The 16,771-nt window shown below is 45.6% G+C and overlaps 1 protein-coding gene across 2 annotated transcripts in view; it reads left to right on the top strand.

Moving 5' to 3' along the window:
* Window positions 1-15,729: 15,729 nt before the first annotated feature.
* Window positions 15,730-16,771, top strand: part of CCNI (cyclin I) — a 34,881-nt gene continuing 33,839 nt past the window's right edge. For both annotated transcript variants that reach the window (XM_049815496.1, XM_049815495.1), the window contains exon 1: window positions 15,730-16,085. In XM_049815496.1, the coding sequence (XP_049671453.1) occupies window positions 16,044-16,085 (42 nt within the window). In that variant the 5' untranslated portion in view covers window positions 15,730-16,043. The remainder of the gene's footprint in view (window positions 16,086-16,771) is intronic.

The raw sequence follows: 16,771 nt of genomic DNA, 5'->3' as shown, positions 1-16,771 counted from the left end.
CGCGGCCCCGCCCCCTTGTTTTTGTTCTGGCGGCTCGCAGATGGCCCCGCGCGGAGCGCTCCCTGCTAGGTCCGGCCGGTGAGGCGCCGCCGCCAAGTAAAATAGTCCGCGGCCAGCCGCGCACCCCAGGGGTGGCCCGAGAGGGGCCGGAGGTCGGGAAGCGACTCAAACGGCCGAGCGGCACTGCCTGCTTGACGGGAAGCGGCGCGGAACCGAGCTCCTCCGGCGGGATTGCTAAATCCCGGCGGAGAGAGACGAGATCAGACGCATCACTCCTTTAAAGGGACGGGGGAGCGGAACCCCGGTGGCGGCTGACCCGTTTTAAAAAGTCCGCCCAAACCCTCCCCCGTCCTGATTGGTCCGCGCTCCGCCAGCCGCTGATTGGCTGGCAGCCGCTGCTAAACCCACCCCCCTCCCCTTCCCCACCCCTCGGTGGGGGTGTGTTGTTTACCGGCAGCGATTGGCCCCCGAACGAGCGCGGGTCTCTCCGGATTGGTCGGGCCAGTTCTACCTCTGCCCCGCCTACAGCTCCGGGCCTTAGCAACCGTGACAGAGCCGTCGGGTGCTGTGGGTGCTCAACCGCCCGAGACCGACCGTCGCTCGGCTCCACAGCAACGGCTACCGGACCCGGCAGGCCTCACCACAGGCCAGCGAAGCCGCCGAGAAACACTTCGGGTCCCCGCAGGTCCCTTGTGTTGTGATAAAGACAAACGGTGACCCGCTGCCCCGAGGCTGGGGAGGGTTATGTGTGTGTGTGTGGCCTGAGGTAGCTCGGCTCCTCAGGGGTTCCTGTGTGCAACGCCTTCTCCTCATGCTGTTTCTCGAGGGTTCCAGACGCCTGTCTGGCTTTAAAAGCCCCATTTAAAAGCTTTGAACCAAGAGTCAAATTTACGTAGAGTCTGGTGTTTCAGAGCTTTTGGGATGTGCGCTTCCAAGGTTCTTTTTATAAGCACCGTCCGTTTGTGCAGAGTGTGAATCCAAGGCCCGATGCTTCAGGTGGAAGGGAGATGGCGAACAGCTGGCAGCTGCCCTATCAACCCCCCTACCAGATCCCTAGTCAGAGCCTGCATCAAAGAGCTGCTCAGCCTGCAGCTGAACGGAGCCGTAATGACAAGATAAAACAGGATCTCGCAAAATAAATCATCGTCTGGAGGATTTGTGAGGCTGTTTCAACGCGTTCCATGTTCTATTTTTCGTGGACAAACACAAAGGAACAAATGTCATAGGACAAAACCAATGAAACCACAGTGACTCGTGATGTGTACATACTGGAGACAAAAGTCTGTGGTGGCGACTCGAACAGATTAGCATTCAGTTTGATCTAGTGAGGTTCTGCAGTTTCAACAAACAGAAAATGTTTATTAAATGTCGCAGTCTGGAAAAATAAGCTGCCTTCTCTACAAAACAGCCAGGGATGTTGCTATGCCAATCTCTATTTCTAGGCACAGTTCCTGTCTGCTATGCCAGTGATGACGGCCAACAATTTCTTCAAGTTTATTTTGATGACAAGCGCTATTAGATTCCCATAAACACGCACAACTTTTCCTCGGGATGTTCCTGACACAGGCCAGCGCTCCTGTAGGTACCATCAGATATATCTGAGCACCCTTAAAGACAGCATCCCTGCAAAGTGAACAAATGGGCATGCCGACTGATTTTTTGTGGGATAAAAGTAGTTTTAGGCTCTGAAGCAAGAGTTGTAGATCTGCTCCAGTTTGAACAACAATTACTGTTAATGGAGTTGACTTCATACTGACTCCTTGCAGTGGCATCATCTAGGTGATGTTTACAGGATGAGGCTCTGAGCTCCATCCTCTGTTATCCAAATGCTCTTGGCCATTGCCGCTTTTTTTTTTCTCCACATTCTGAAGTGTATCCTGCCATCACAGAGATGGAGTATGGATTTTCTTCCACCTCCAACTGCTGTATTAAGCCACATAGTGGAACATATAGTTTGTTTACTTAAGCAGCGGAGAAGGTTCATTTTATAAACACATAGTGTGCAAATTCTAAAAACACTCATTCCAACATCTACTTGAACGTGTACAGTGCTTTCTCTTTACTAATTTAAACCTAATAGAACTCTCTGCAAAATTATCATTCATAAACCATGTAATTTGGCCGGGGGAAATCTGTTACAAGAGCACGGCTCATCAGTGTTTTCTCTGCAGCCTTGCAGCAGAAGGGCTCATTTTCTACATTAGAAGAGAAGGATCCCTGCCCCATCTTTGTTCCTCTGTAATTAACTGATCTGTTGCAAAGAGCTGAGTAGTGTGGAGAAAAAACCAAAACACTCAGACCCCAAGGATCCTTACTACAAGTGATGCACTCATCAGCTTTGGGATTATAAACAGGGAAAATTTGTCTGCTCTCTGTGCTGCCTGGGCCTGGCGGCAGAACAATCAAGTGTCATGGGCAAAGGAGGAATCATGGTAAGGTTTAGAAAAAAAATCCATGGGGTTTTTCTTCACTTAGGCAAGGAATAATTTTCTTTCAATGTGGCATTTATTTGTGATTAAGGGAAGTATGTATGTGGGGGGAGAAATGAGAAGTGTTTCCCCGTATTACAAGAAAACACAATTTATCTATTCTGTAACATGCTGTGCTTTACAGAATAGCAATTCCTTCCTGACATTCTTTGGGAACCTACAGAAGCAGTAAGTGAAAATAAAGTCATAAATTCCTTAGCTACAGATGCTATAGCACTCATTATTTAGAAACAGTAACGATAGCCTTTGAGGGGGGGATTCTTGAGTTAACACTGAACCAGAAGTCTTGTGTGACATCAACAAAAAAGGGAATTAAAATGGAGGAAAATCCATCTGAAATCTTTTGGGATCCTAATAAAAGCAAAGATTTATACTGAAGCCTTAACTTCTGCAAGATGAATTTTAAACTAAATAAAAATATTTGCAGTGATGTGAGACTTTCCAATGCCATCAAATTAAATAGGTATTATTTTAACTAGCCTTGCTAAACTATCTTCCAATACAGCTTGGCAAAACTTGCCCTGGCACGCCCAAACGGCCACTGATGGGGAGTACTTATGGATGGCTAATAGCTGTGTATTGACTAGCAGGTGATGGTATCAGAGATATTAATTGGGCCTTGTGGCATGTGAATTTCCAAACTGAAATTGGATTACAAACCTTCATGATTAAGGGACACGTGGTAATTAACACTCTAGACACAAGCAGTCTGCCTACTTGGCAATTGAACACCCAGGTAAGAACAATAGGGGTCACTTAGAACAATAGTTTCCTTTGAACCATTAACCAAAGAGCTCCACATGCTTTACAGCCACTAATTAATCTAAGTGCCCCACTGCTATCCCATTATACTGGTAAGGAGGACAGCCGGACCAGGAGAGCAGCAGTGCTGAAAACTGGAAGACAGAAGTCACACAGTTGTGACTCTCTTCCCGTAAGACCAAACTGCTGATATATGATGATTAAGGACTTAGCATCTAAACTGGGGGGAGGGGGGGGGGGGGAAATGTGTCTAGTTCGGTCAACATCCTTGTTTTCTGCAATGACAGAAGAGACAACAGATCATGGGTGAATTAGCATTTTCTTCAAACATAATTCAAGCTCATTTGAGAATATGGGTAAAGTTCAAACATCAAGAGAGCCTGAGCCTGCATCAAACGAGATTAGCCCTAGAATCCTTTCCCCCCTTGAGAGCTGCTTATTCTTTCATAACTCCTTAAGAGGCATCACATGAAAAAAAAAAAAAATCTCTGTTTTAATTAGATGGGATGATTTGACAGTTGGGTGTTTTCTATTTAACTGAGGGGAGTAGAAATAGGCTCTTTAAGCAAATAAAATAACATCAGTACATACATTTTATTTTTAAACAGAAATATACATCTTAGAAAACACAAAGACTACATACAGAAGTATATGTACACACACACACACACACACATATATATATATGTATCTGAGAAATGTTTTGTAGGTTCTGTTGCTTTAGAAGCAGTAGGACCAGTGCCTGGTGATAAAAGCTATCAAAACTGAAGGCTTTGCACAGGCTTCCCCGCACCAGGCCCTTTGTGAAGGAACAAGTCTAGGAGATGAAATGATTCATAAATCCAACAGAATTTAAAACTTGTTCCCCTGATGGAAGCCCCTAAAGGAGAGTGCCATTAGATCCTCTCGTAGCCATACGAGTAAATGTCCCCACTGGTACAGCTCCTGTCTTCAATACAGAGGAGTGTAATTCCACACTTCTCATCTTGTGTTCATGGAAGTTGGTCATATTCAGAATTCATAAATAAATACATTTATTCAGATTTAGTACATGCCTCCAAGAAGATGGAAGGAGAGCAAGGCTTGCCGATCAAGGATTAATGTAAATACGAGGTTGGTGTTGGAGAAAAGGTTCACTGGCAACACGAACAAATCTAGAGACAAGCAAGGACAGCGCACGTATGTCTGTCTCGGTGACCACACCCCGAGCTCAACATAGCTGTTGAAATTAGGAAGGGAGGGTGCAGAAAAAAGAAACCCAGCTTGTTTGCTCAGGAGAAGGGAGCTATACTTAGCAGAAAATAGTTTGAGCCGACAACCCCCCAAACACAAATCACTAAGTTTAGGACAGAGATTGTGATTTTTGTCTTGCTGCTGTGAGGTTCGGCAAACCAGTGCAGATATAGCTTCTAACAGTGTTAATGGCTAGGTGAGAAGAATTTCCATTACAATAGGAAGCTCACCACAAAGGGAAACCCAAGTTAGCCTACACAAGAAAACTGGTAACAGCACAGTGAGGCAGTTTAGGTGTATTGTTTTGTTTTGCAAAGGCAAAGTTTACATGGTTTTTTTTGATGGGTATCCAGAAACGCTTTTCAGACCCATCTAGAGAGCAAGCCTGGAAGCGCCGTTTGTTCACTGGGATCTTTATGAAGCTGTGCAGCAGACTGCAGGGCACCTTCACACAAGCAGCTCACATTTTGGGACAGGGCAGATGAAAAGAACCCTGCTGGTATATGGAGCTGGTTATATATATACCCTAGAACTCCAGTGTGTATTTAGAGGAAGCATCTATCATTCTTGTACATATTATAGATATTTACATACACATAAAATTATGTATGCATTTAAGCTGGTGTAAAGCTGCCATGTACTGATACCACATACTTTGTTTACTGAAAAAAAAAAAGCCACTGCATTTATACCATTCCGTTGGTGTAAGTACCCCTATACCAGCACAGCTGCATCAAAGTTCTGGGAGAAGAGGAAGTGTGTCTGTGTAACTTAAATTGCAAAAATTGCTAGTATAACAAAGGCAAAACTACAGCTGACCACCAAGACTCCTAGAGATGAAATGTTGATGCAAAGTGCTGAAGCGGACTACTTGAGGCCTTCATTTTCACTGCCTCAATTAACATTTGGTCTGTTTTCATGCAGTTTATGCTGTTTTAATGCAGTGTTCTTCTCCCTGCCCTATTCATCTGGTTTTGTCAGAGATACTTTTGACCTTAAACTGTCTCAGAAGGCATTTCTGAATCCTCTCTGACAACAGAGGAACCTAACTTTTGACTCCCAGCTGAGGTTACTAGAAGAGAGAGATCAAAAAGTCTATTGGAAAACAGATCTTTCCTAGACAATAGTCTTATTCCCTGTACAGTAGCTGGCATAAAACTTGTAAAACAAAGCTAAAAATTGAATTGCTTGTAGCGCTGAAATCTTGATTCATGAAGGGGATTCCAAGTCTTCATTGAAAATTTTCACTGACACAAAAGGATTTTGTTCCAGAAATAACACCGTGGATAGGTCCCTCTCTATTATTTCGTGGCTCTGAGCAAGCCCCTGTACAGTATGCTGGCAACCGTAGAAATCCACGATCCCCGATACTGACAGAGTGTGAGGAGATGGCTGGAGAGTGCACAGCACTCTTTGGCGAGCCCGATTCTCTGCCTGTGTTTTCATGAAGACCTCTCTCTACACAGAACTGAAAAGATCTGGAGTGGTATCAAGGAGCTAACTGCCAAGCTTGCTAGCACAGTGTCCAATGCAACCTACTTTTGTAACATCATCAAATCTCATTCTGGAGGCCTTGAAAATGGCTCTAGCATGAGAAAAACAAGGGGGAAGTAGGCCCCCACACCCACGCAAACCCTTACGTAAAGATGGTGACAAAGGGAAGACACTTGTGGATGACTTCACCAGTGCTACGTCAAGAATATTTGCAGTTTTATTGCTCACAGGTTGTTGTTGCCCCGCCTTGGTCAAATTCCACTCACTGTGTGCTGAGAAAAAGGAAGGAACCAGGAAAGATTCCAGATCTGTAGCACATTTCAAAACTTACCCAGTGAATACAATTATTATTCATGATTTCTGCGGTGGGTGGGTTTAGGTGCCCTTTGCATTAGTCCCCTTGCAGCTCCTTTGTGAGCCAGCTCAGTCTCACTGCTTTCCATTACAGCTATTGTCAGAAATCTATATTGCATCTTCACATCTATTAAAATATTGCTTCCTGTCTTTTTTAGATAATAGTATCAGATGCATGTATCAATTTTCTGCAGGAAGATGTTGCAGGCAGCATTTGTAATCGCAGCTCAAGATGCAGGTCCGATTCTGATCCCACTGACAGTGTTGTGCAGCGAAGGGAATCTTTCAGAAGCCAACAGAATTACACCAAATGCCTAAGCAACGTGCTTCAGTGCTTTTATGGCAATAATTTGCCTTCAGTGCAAGTTAAATTGTCTGAAAGGAAGCTGTATGTTTCAATAACCTTGTGCTTGTCTAAGCATGACCATGTAACTAGCAGTTTGCTTAAAGGTCTCTTTCCACAACGATTTGTTACTGGAAGGTGCATTTCATTCACTGTATGTTTTTATCACATTTCAAGTGGGCTCTTTTATTTCATTGACAAGATAATTCTCGGCAATGTTGTACTTAAGGCTTTTAAAAGTATTTCTTTAGAAAGGTAGTTGCGCATAATTTCAGAAAACATTTTCAAAATCATAGGGATTCTGCATAAATGGAATTTAAATTAGTCATTAAAAGTTAAACCAATAAAAAAAGAGCAGTCACCTTTCTGACTGCAGAACCAGGCAGCTGTTGAGTAAAATGATTTGCTAGGAGGCATTCAGTTACGAGGACTGGGAATGGATACTTTAAATTTATTCTCAGATTTAACATGGTGCAAATCCATTTTATGTAATTTGGATTAAACACTACGAGGCCGAAACACCATTTGCACAAAGCATCCATGAAGCAATAGGAAGATGCTTCCATCTTGATTTCTGTTTTTTAATCATGCAATGCAAGTGTCATGAGAGAAAATAAGTAAAAAAGCAAAGTATAGATGTTCTGTACCACAGAGCTCATACATGGCTATTGGGACATGACATGATGGGTCACACATCGCAACTTACGCCTTACCAGTTATTAGCAGAAACCCTGCCTCAGTAGCAGTCAGTGACAAATTTCTGGCCACCAGTCAGATATCGCCCCTCATTTCTTATCGTGCCGCTCTCTGCTATGTTACTAAAGACATTCACAACTCCTTACACACTCACTTTTCATAGATTATCTAGCCTGAGTTCTTGAATACAACAGGCCATTACATTGCAGTAAGCACACCTTCTAATGACTCAGGCTTAATTTGAAAGCCTCAAGAGATGAAAAATCCCTTAATTACCTAATGTGCTCTGAAGAAAATACATCTCATTGTCCTTTCCCAGGGTTTCTTAAGTTTACTTTCTTTATGTCTTTTGCTGAAATTGCAATTGTTCTTTGGGGCAATGTCTTTTACACTTTGCATAGGAATAACCAGTAACTGTAAATAAGAAGTCATGTCAACCTGTATATTCTTCCTTTAACAGACTATACAAACACAGACTGTCACAAATTATCACAGACAGAAGTTTTTTTCTGACTGTAAGTGTAAATATTTCATCCCTCACGTCTAGTGGATTGATTATTCTCAGTGAAATAACTAGCAGTTGGGAGTCCTGGAAGTCTCACAAAGTCTGCTGATCTTATTCTATCTCCCATGCCAGAAATGGAATGCTCCATTTTTTTCCTTTCTTTCCAAGCAATAACTACCTTCAGTCATTTCATGTGTACTGGTGCATAATGTCCTTCTCATATTTCCCAATAATAATCTATACTTCTATTCACAAGATTAATTGCTTTACGCTAGTGTGAACAGAGATGTACAAATTCCTGTGGACAGTACCACAGATGTTTTCCAAGTAACAGCTGCAGGAACATTTCCAGCATAGTTCTATCTTAAGCTACCATATCCAGGCACATTTCACTAACATATTCTTGATACTTGCCAGAAGAAATAATTCAGACGTACTTTCTCAGATGTATGGTCAGTAGGTAGATCTGCCTGTCTGGAAATATCTGAGTTCAAACTGCCTAACCTTGTATTTAGGATCACATATCATACGCTTCCCTAAATACTTAAAGAGCATGCAGAAAATCCTCCAACACCTTGCCTAATCTGTGTCTGCTCTCCTCCTACTGTCACCGCAGTCCATGACAAAGCTCCCATCTCCTTCAGTGGAAGAAAAGCCAGGCCCTAGCAGCAAGGATTCCGGAGCGAGGACAGGAAACAAGGACTGCTGTATCCACTTGATCTGCCAGGTGGTCTTTAGCAAATGGGAGCATATATCACTTTTGTAAAATCTGCAACCTTTCTTCTATCCAAAAGAGCATCAGCAAATGTGATCCTGACCCACTTACCCACACACAGAAAAGCGCAAGTCACTGTGTTACTGGGCAGCAAATTATCCGTTTAAAAAGGCATGTATACAAGTGTCACAGAAATACTATATATTTTGCCAGATTATAAACTCCTACAATGCTGATATGAACTCTCCAGGACATAAAATATCCAATTATAGATAATGATGTCTACAGTGAAGTATACCACAGTCAGGTAGTTAATGTGAACTGCCTTTAAGTAGTCACATGGAGAAAAGAAAGGAATTGTTATATTCCAGAAGGGAAAAATATAAGAAAATCTGTATTAAATGAGCCAGAGAGAATGAGTTTTTAAGGTACCCTTACTCACATTTTCTCCATTCCTGAAGACCATGATAAAGTTGCTTTAGCTGAAGGCCTGTTTGGAGTAGGTATGCTTAAGAGTACCTGGCTGTTGTTGCCTTGATTTACCTTGATGTCCGTTCCCATGCACTTATCCATTGTCTTTGTTACACGCAATGTGGAAAACTATTCAACTTCATTTAACTTGGAAATTAGCCCTGCTCTGAGCAGGAGTTGGGCCTAGAAAACCTCCAGAAGTCCCTTCTAACCTCAGTTATTCTTCCATAATAACTGGAAGAATAACTAATAACTATTTATTGCAGTTAACACCTTTGTGTTTATAATGCCCATTTACTTGTTGATCTTGGATTGTGAAAGTAGGTAATTTTCTGCTTCTCCTGTACTGCTGTATTACCACTGTTTTGCTTCTAGCACTATTAAGAAAGGCCACAAGAAATTATATTGTAGTTTAGAAAGCGATTCAAGAAAACGCATCTCTTCAAATCAAATTATACAAGAATTAAACTTAATGGCAGATGATGACTATTTGAAAAGAGTTTTTTGAAAATTGGGCACCATTTTATCCTTTAGAAGGGCAGGTCAAAAAGGTTTGGATACAGACAGTTAAACTAAGAAGGATTTTTTTTTTCCCTACAATAATTTGGATTCAGGCATGTAGATTATATATATGAAAGAAAATTAAGGAGAAATGTGCATGAAATACTATCAGCTAGCTGTTCCACTGTATCATTGACACTGCCAATACTAAAAGGGTAAAATTGGAAATGCTGTAGAGGACAAGATACATGCCTGTCGGCGTTCTCACGTGTTGCAATATGCGTTTCTGACTAGTCATCTATTTTCTAGGAAGAATGATTGATTTACAGATGCGATCCCTAGGGTGAGGGACACGGTCTGGAGGTTTTACTATTACCAAGTTAAATGGAATAGATTAGAACATTTTCCAAATAGCAAAGCAAACCACAGAAAATACCTGTTCTGGTTGAGAAAATGACATTATGGGTCTGTTTATTTAGTGAAAATAAATCAGGTTAAAAGGTTAATTTGGTGTCTGCAGTTGTCTCCAAATTAATCACTGAATGTGAAAGAGGTACTTCATTTGCTAAACGTAAACATGTGTTTCACTGTTCTGCATGAAAGCAGAAGTGTGTCTCAAGTGTTTCAAGCAGCTCTGTGGTGGGAACAGATAGTAAGGGAATCCTCTTCAGCTCAGATGGCAGGGTTTGTTTTCCTAGTAAATAATTTATATTCCTGCTGTTGGGAAGAAGTTGCCAGAGACTGTCGGAAAGCAGCACGGTAACAGCTATGAAGTCCTAAGAGGCCGTGGAGATGTCACACTTGATCTGGCACTCCTGTGATTCAGCTTATGATGATTTCTAATGTCAACAGATTTCTTTTAACATGCGATTCTGCAGACTTACAATCAAAAGCAAGTGGCTACATACCTGAGAGCCTGCCTCTCCCTGCCTGACAGGTGATAACTTCTGATAAGGGAGAGCACTAAAACTGACAATTGATTTAAAATAGACGGAACCAATTGCACAGTTGCACAATTTGTTGACTGTGCATGCTACATACAGCCACGGCTGCTCTTTCTGTTACCTTTATTTAAAAAAGCATTTAGGTATCTGAGACACTTAGTGTGCAAGCTGTTTTATTTTTTGGTTAAACTTTTTTTTTTTTCCTAAAGCTGACAAGTATTTGGACTGGGAATTTATGTTGCATTTTTCTCATCTGTTTTGGAAAAAGTAAACCAATGTGGAGTACTTTGGAAAGGGGCTTGCTTGCTGCTAGTGTCTCTTACTGGCCAGATGCTTCTTCCTGTTCCATGCCAGGACAACAATTTAGCTTCAGTTTCATGCATGGAACAGCTGAATTCTGCTTGCGAAACTGAAGCCAGGGTTTGTCTATCCAGCTGCAGTGGAAACCTACATTTTAAGCTGAAAGAAATGAAGGAGCCTTCATCTAGTTTCTTCTTTTCCTTTGCCACATACTTCAGCAATACTAGATATTATTTTTTTTAAAGGGCAATTAATTATTGCCTGTAAGAACAAGCATACCTAATGTACTTATAAGGTAGAACAGTCTTATAATTTTTATGTACTGGCTTCCACACTACTTACTTGGAAAATTAGCATTCCATTGATGGATTCATTGCACAGAAAGGATAAGATTTGCAAAAATAACTAGTGATTTTGGACAGTTCAGTTTTCACAGAGGTCAGAGACAGTTCAGTGCTCAAGCCCATTTCATTCCTCTTTGAGAGTTCCTATGTTCCAGTCATTTTTATTTGATGAGGACTTACCCCCAGGAAGCCGAGCAAAGTCTTGTCAGGTAATTTCACCGTAAATTATTTTTTAGGATTCTCCTTGTTTCCTCCTGTTTCTTTTCCCAATGTTCCACAATATTGTTTTGCAAACTGTGTAGACAAAGAAAATGGAGTGTAACTTACTTTGCAGCTTTTGAAAAATCGCTTCCCAAGAGTCTGTTTCATTCCAGTCTTTGAAAAAAAGAGTTCCCTCCAAGAAGTCTTTCTGAGCCCTGAGTAAGCCTCACTATGATATTTCTTCAGTGCTATCACCATATATCTCTCCTGATTGCTTCGATAAGCACTCAGATGCCTCTGTGAGGGTCTCCTCTACCAACAGCCCAAGCTTATCCTGCCTACAGAGAGGCAGCGGAGATGCTCCAGGCCCTTTCTGTCTCATGATGAATATGACTTCCAACGAGAGCTCTGCTGCTTACCGAATTTTATGTCTGAGATTGGTTTGGAAAAGAACAATAGGACTTTTTCATTAATTTTTTTTAAGGTTTTGTGCGTTTTGTTCTTTAAACCAACATCAATATTGCCTTCTCTGGGCTGATCAAAACTTGCTTGCTATTTTAAAGATCTCAGGTTAGCAGTAAATATAGATAAGTTATATAATGGTTGGAGTCAAAGCACAAACCCAGTAATAACTAGACTTACTCTGCCGCACTAGACTGAACTCGACCAGCTAAATCCAAACAGCAATTATTATTAAAAGTTTGCATGTCTCTAGCCCCTCGGGATATTCAAATGCTTTACAAAATATTTTAATTTAGCCTCACAACCAACTTGACATGAGGGTGAATTTATCCTTGTTCTGAAGCTGCTGTCTGCATACATATTTGAACTCATCAAGCTTGCTTGCCCGTGCTGGACTTTGCGTGCTCTGAAGTTGGGCAAATATGAAAATTAGTGTTAACTTTTGCATCTGTGGGTGTAACTAACTGGTCAAAAGTCATGCAGTGGATAGCACTTGGGTCTCCAAAGCAGAACACAGAGCCACACCACAAGACCATCTGCTTTTCCCCTCTGAAGGGTGTTTAAACAGTGCACGTAGAAATGTCTGCTGCAAAGATACATGTCCTTCCCTTTTCCATGTATTGGGATTTGGCTATGAATCCTGTAGTGTCTCTTCTTTCTCTCCACTCAGCAGTAGAAAAATTAGGCATTGCATAAGCTGAAAGGCAGGTACTACAAATGCCTTATATGTGGGATTTTCTTGTTTCCACTAACGTGGATCTCTTATCGGCCTAATATTTACTGGTTTGTCACCTCCCTAGAGCCCAGTCTGCGTTAAGGCAGCCACCACCTGCGTAGTTACACATGCATGCCGTCACACACTCTTGGGAGCCAGGCTGCGACACACTTCATTTTGCAACCTGTATTGCTGTAAGCCCCCTGCATACCGAGTCCACTGTACCTGCTGCTTGTGACAATGGGGTTGTCCTGTCAAGACTCTTTAAAATAGAGGTGCTTCATTTTCCCCCCACAGGGATGAAGAGGCCTTCTCCCCGCTACTGAACTGTACTTCTTCCCTGGCTGACATGGCACGTGGGGGTCTTTATACTGTTGCAAGGCATCAGATTTTTGTACAGTGCGTCAAGTCCCTGCATGTGAAACACCTGCTTGTAATGGTGCAACGGCCTCCCTCCAGGTGCGCTTCATTACATTCACCAGGTTAATTTTTCTCCTAGGTTTAATATTGCCTCTTTTGCTTTCTCCCTGGGCCACAAGCCCAAACACAATAAGAGTTCTTGCTGGTTGCCTCCGTCTCTTTCTCAGCAGTCTCTCTAAATCCCTTGGCCTTGGCAGCCACTTACTTGTGGCAGCCTGCCCACCATAACCCTCAGTTGCTCTGGGCACATGCTGCATCTTTCTTCTCGGAGTGTGTACACTGTGCTGCTATTTTGACCCCTGGGCAGTTGTGCCCAGACCCAGGCCACGTCCTACGGAGGCTTGAAGTGGTCCTGGGAGACCTCACCTTCAACTGACCGCCTGCTCTGCGGTCCATCCTGTGCCCAGCAACCCACCCCTCAGTCTTCAGGATTTCCTTTGGAAGGAGTATTGATCCAGTAGCTGAATAGTTTATTGCGCTACTTTCAACTCAGCTGGGTGCCGCCTCAACTGTCCCTTCCTACTGTTACTGAGGTCAAAGGACTATAATCATACATATCCAGCTGAGGGCATATTCAGCACAAGATGAATAAAAGGAACTCTGTTGCAGTATGTTAGCACTAGAGGCTCCTGCCAAACCATCAATTCCAGTCTCTTGGTCTGAGGATGTGCCACACCGCCTCAGGCTCCTAGCGCTGACACAGGAAATGTTCTGGGAAGGGCCCTGATGGAAATCCCTTGAGCAAATAGTCAGAATATGGAAGAACTGCTGTAACCGCAGGAGCAGAACAATCCTGGGACAGTGTCGGTCAGACCTCCAGTAAGAATTTCCCAGCTAGAAGCATCAGCTCAATTATCTTCACTTGGACGCTGCCACAAACTACCGGTGGGCCAACCAATTTTGGAAAACCATAACACCTTTACAGACTTCTTAAACAATGAGACCCAGAAGAATTAGAATGAAACTGAGAAAGCTAGATAAAATTCCAGTGGGACTTGCCTTTCTCTGCACCTTCTTAGTTCTAAAAGGCATATCCTATTTCAAGATAAAAAGTAAGAAAAATGGAAGGAAACCAGCACACAGCAAGCTTGGATTCAAAGAGCATTTCACCCTATGCATAGAGGATTTTGGTTGCTGCAGCAAAAAAGAGCCTGTCATTTCAGTTTTATAAGTGTGGCCCGAGAGTTACTAGAGGAAGGGTTAAAAAAGCTCACGACAGATCAATTTTCAGCAAACTGATTCAGAGTTAATTTGTCAGGACATAAACAGAAAAAAATTCTATGCTCTCTCTACGCTTGATTTGTGTCACTCTGCTTATTATCTCTAGAGGAAATCCTCCTTTGTGTGCTGGCTGAACAGCTAATAACTACCCATACTGGAAGGAGTTTAAAGCAAATGAGTTGCCTTTGCTCTGAACTTCTTGCTTTTATCTGTTAATTTCAACCTCTAGTGGAATAGCAAGGTTTTGCCACCCATCTTCACAGCACCAGGATTTTCATGCAAAGTATTTATTCTGTTCCTGGTCTTCACTGTACAGCATCATAACACACACCCAGCCCCCTCCGGGGAAAAAAGAAAAAAAAAAAAATTACTTGTGTTACAAAAAATTTGAACACTCACAAGTTTAGTTGTCCAGTTCTTAAGTCAAGCGGACAAAAGTAATAAACGGAGCTGTGAGAAAACATCTCGGCTTCCCTGGCACTTCAGGCATCTGTCTCCTGCTATGTCAGTGGGACTGCCAGACAGAGCCTGCCATCTGGAAACGAGAAGAAAAAGGACAGTGAATCCCTCCTGCTTCAGGCCTTTGTGCTGGGGAAAAGTCTAAGTAAGTAAATAAAGCAAGTAAAGGGCCAATTCCTGTTTCCATCTCTCACGGCGGTAAATACGGCAACTCTAGCGGTGACGGGGGTGCTCTGTCCCCGCTAACGCGGGCCGGGAGACACGGGACGGACGGAAAAGCAGCCAGAACTCGACGCTTTTGCTGAGCGTCCGCACGAGAAGGTGTTTGTAAATAAACGCCTTTGCTCCTTGTTTTAAACGAAACTTTAAAGCTTTAACCTGCCTGCTCCCAAGTGTCACTGGGGCGGGGGGAGAACTTAATACCTCCTTTGGTGTTGGGGCTGCGGGAAGGAGCGGACAGAGCCCGCGGGCGCCCGCAGCCCCGCTCGCAGGGGAAAGGCGTGTGGCGGGGACAGCCGTGCCCACGGCTCTCTCCCACCCGCAGTCGGGGCGGGGAACCGTCCACCCGAGCCCCCCTCAGCGCCGGCACGGAAACGACAGCAGCTGCTACCGCTCGCCCGCCTGTCCCCACAGCCGCGCAGGCGCCGCGGAGGGACGGCGGGCAGGAAAGCGGCTTACACTGGCGCTACATCCGTGCTATCCTTCCGCCGGGCGGCCCGAGGGAAGAGAGTCCCCGTCGCTCCCCGCCTCACAGAGCCGCCCGCCGCCGGGCCCCGCGCCGCCTCCCTCACCGGGGCGCTCCGCGGCCGGCGGAAGGCATTGCGAGGGGGGGGACAACGGGGACAGCGAACAGAGAGGCGGTGCGGCGGAACCGAGCCCCCGCCGCCTCCGATCGACGGCCGCCGGCTCCCCCTCCCCTCCCCGCCCCGCGCGGCGTTTTTGCCCTCCCCCCCCCGCCCAGCGGCGGTGCTGAAGGCCAACGGCCGCCGCGCGCGCCGCCCGGCCCGCCCCGCCCCCCGCGCGGGTAGGCGGGGACGGGCTGAGGGGAGGCCGCCCCTCCGGCCCTTCTTTCCCTTCCCCTGCTCCCCCCCCCCCGGGAAGCGGCTGGCTGCGGCGGGCTGCCTCTCGCTCCCCTCCCCCTTCCCTTTTAATTTTTATTTTTATTTTATTTTCATTCCTCCCTCCCCACCCCCACCCACCCCTAGCCCCGCGCGGCGGCGGCGGCGGCGGCCCGCCTTCCCACACACTCCCCCCCACCTCCGATCCCCTCGTCGCCGCAGCCCCCGCACCGGCCCCGCTATGGCGACATGAGCCCGCCGTCCGCCGCCGCCGCCGCCGCCCCGGACATGGGGCCCGCACGGTGCTGAAGCGCCGCGGAGGAGCCCCGCCGCCGTCGCCCCGCCATGGGGTGCTGATGGCCGGGCCCCGCCGGGCACCCCGCCGCCGCGCAGGGGAGGTGAGCCGCGGGAGCGGGGGACGCGGGGGTGGGGCGGGGTGTGAGAGTCCCCGCTGCGGGATCTGGCGTGCAAGGCACCGCCGCGCGTGTGTGTCTGTGTGCGTGTGCGTGGTGCGGTGTGCCCGCAGCATCGGCGCGTCACGGGCAGCGCATCCCGCGAGCGGTGCGTCGTGCGTGTGCGCGCCAAGGGTCGCGCGTCCCCCCCCTCCCGGCCGCCGCGCGTTGAGCTTTCGTGGGTGTCCGTGCGTGCAGCGCCGGCGCGGGAGCGTTGCTCGTGGGTGTGGGCCACGAGCGCCCTGCCCTCCTCTGCCCCCGTCCCCTCGGTGCCCTGCTGGCCTCTGTGTCCCCCGGCCCCGGGCCACGCAGGGCGTTTGTGCCCCAGGTGTGACTTCTGGTCACCGCGCCGGGCGGCTGGTGGAGGCAGACGTAATGTTGTTTTTTTTGTTCTCTTGTCTTTTCGTGTACTTTGTTTGCAGGGATGGGCTGCGCTCTCCTCCCTTCTTTCTTTGCCCTCCCATCCGCGATGGAAGAAGTTTCCTTGAAAGAAGAGTGGCGTTGTGTTCTATAAATCTTACCTCCAAAGGGGTGAACTTATAGCAGTGAGGTTACCGTCGGTTATTTCATGCCGGTGGTAGAAAGCAGACTTGTGAAAAATCCCGCTGAAAACTTGTCTGTTGAACACAGAA

The sequence above is a fragment of the Accipiter gentilis genome, chromosome 12, assembly GCF_929443795.1.
Source record: "Accipiter gentilis chromosome 12, bAccGen1.1, whole genome shotgun sequence".
NCBI classification, from domain to species: Eukaryota; Metazoa; Chordata; class Aves; order Accipitriformes; family Accipitridae; genus Astur; species Astur gentilis.
Note: the sequence above shows the minus strand (reverse complement) of the source record. Positions and strands in the feature narration are given on the sequence as shown.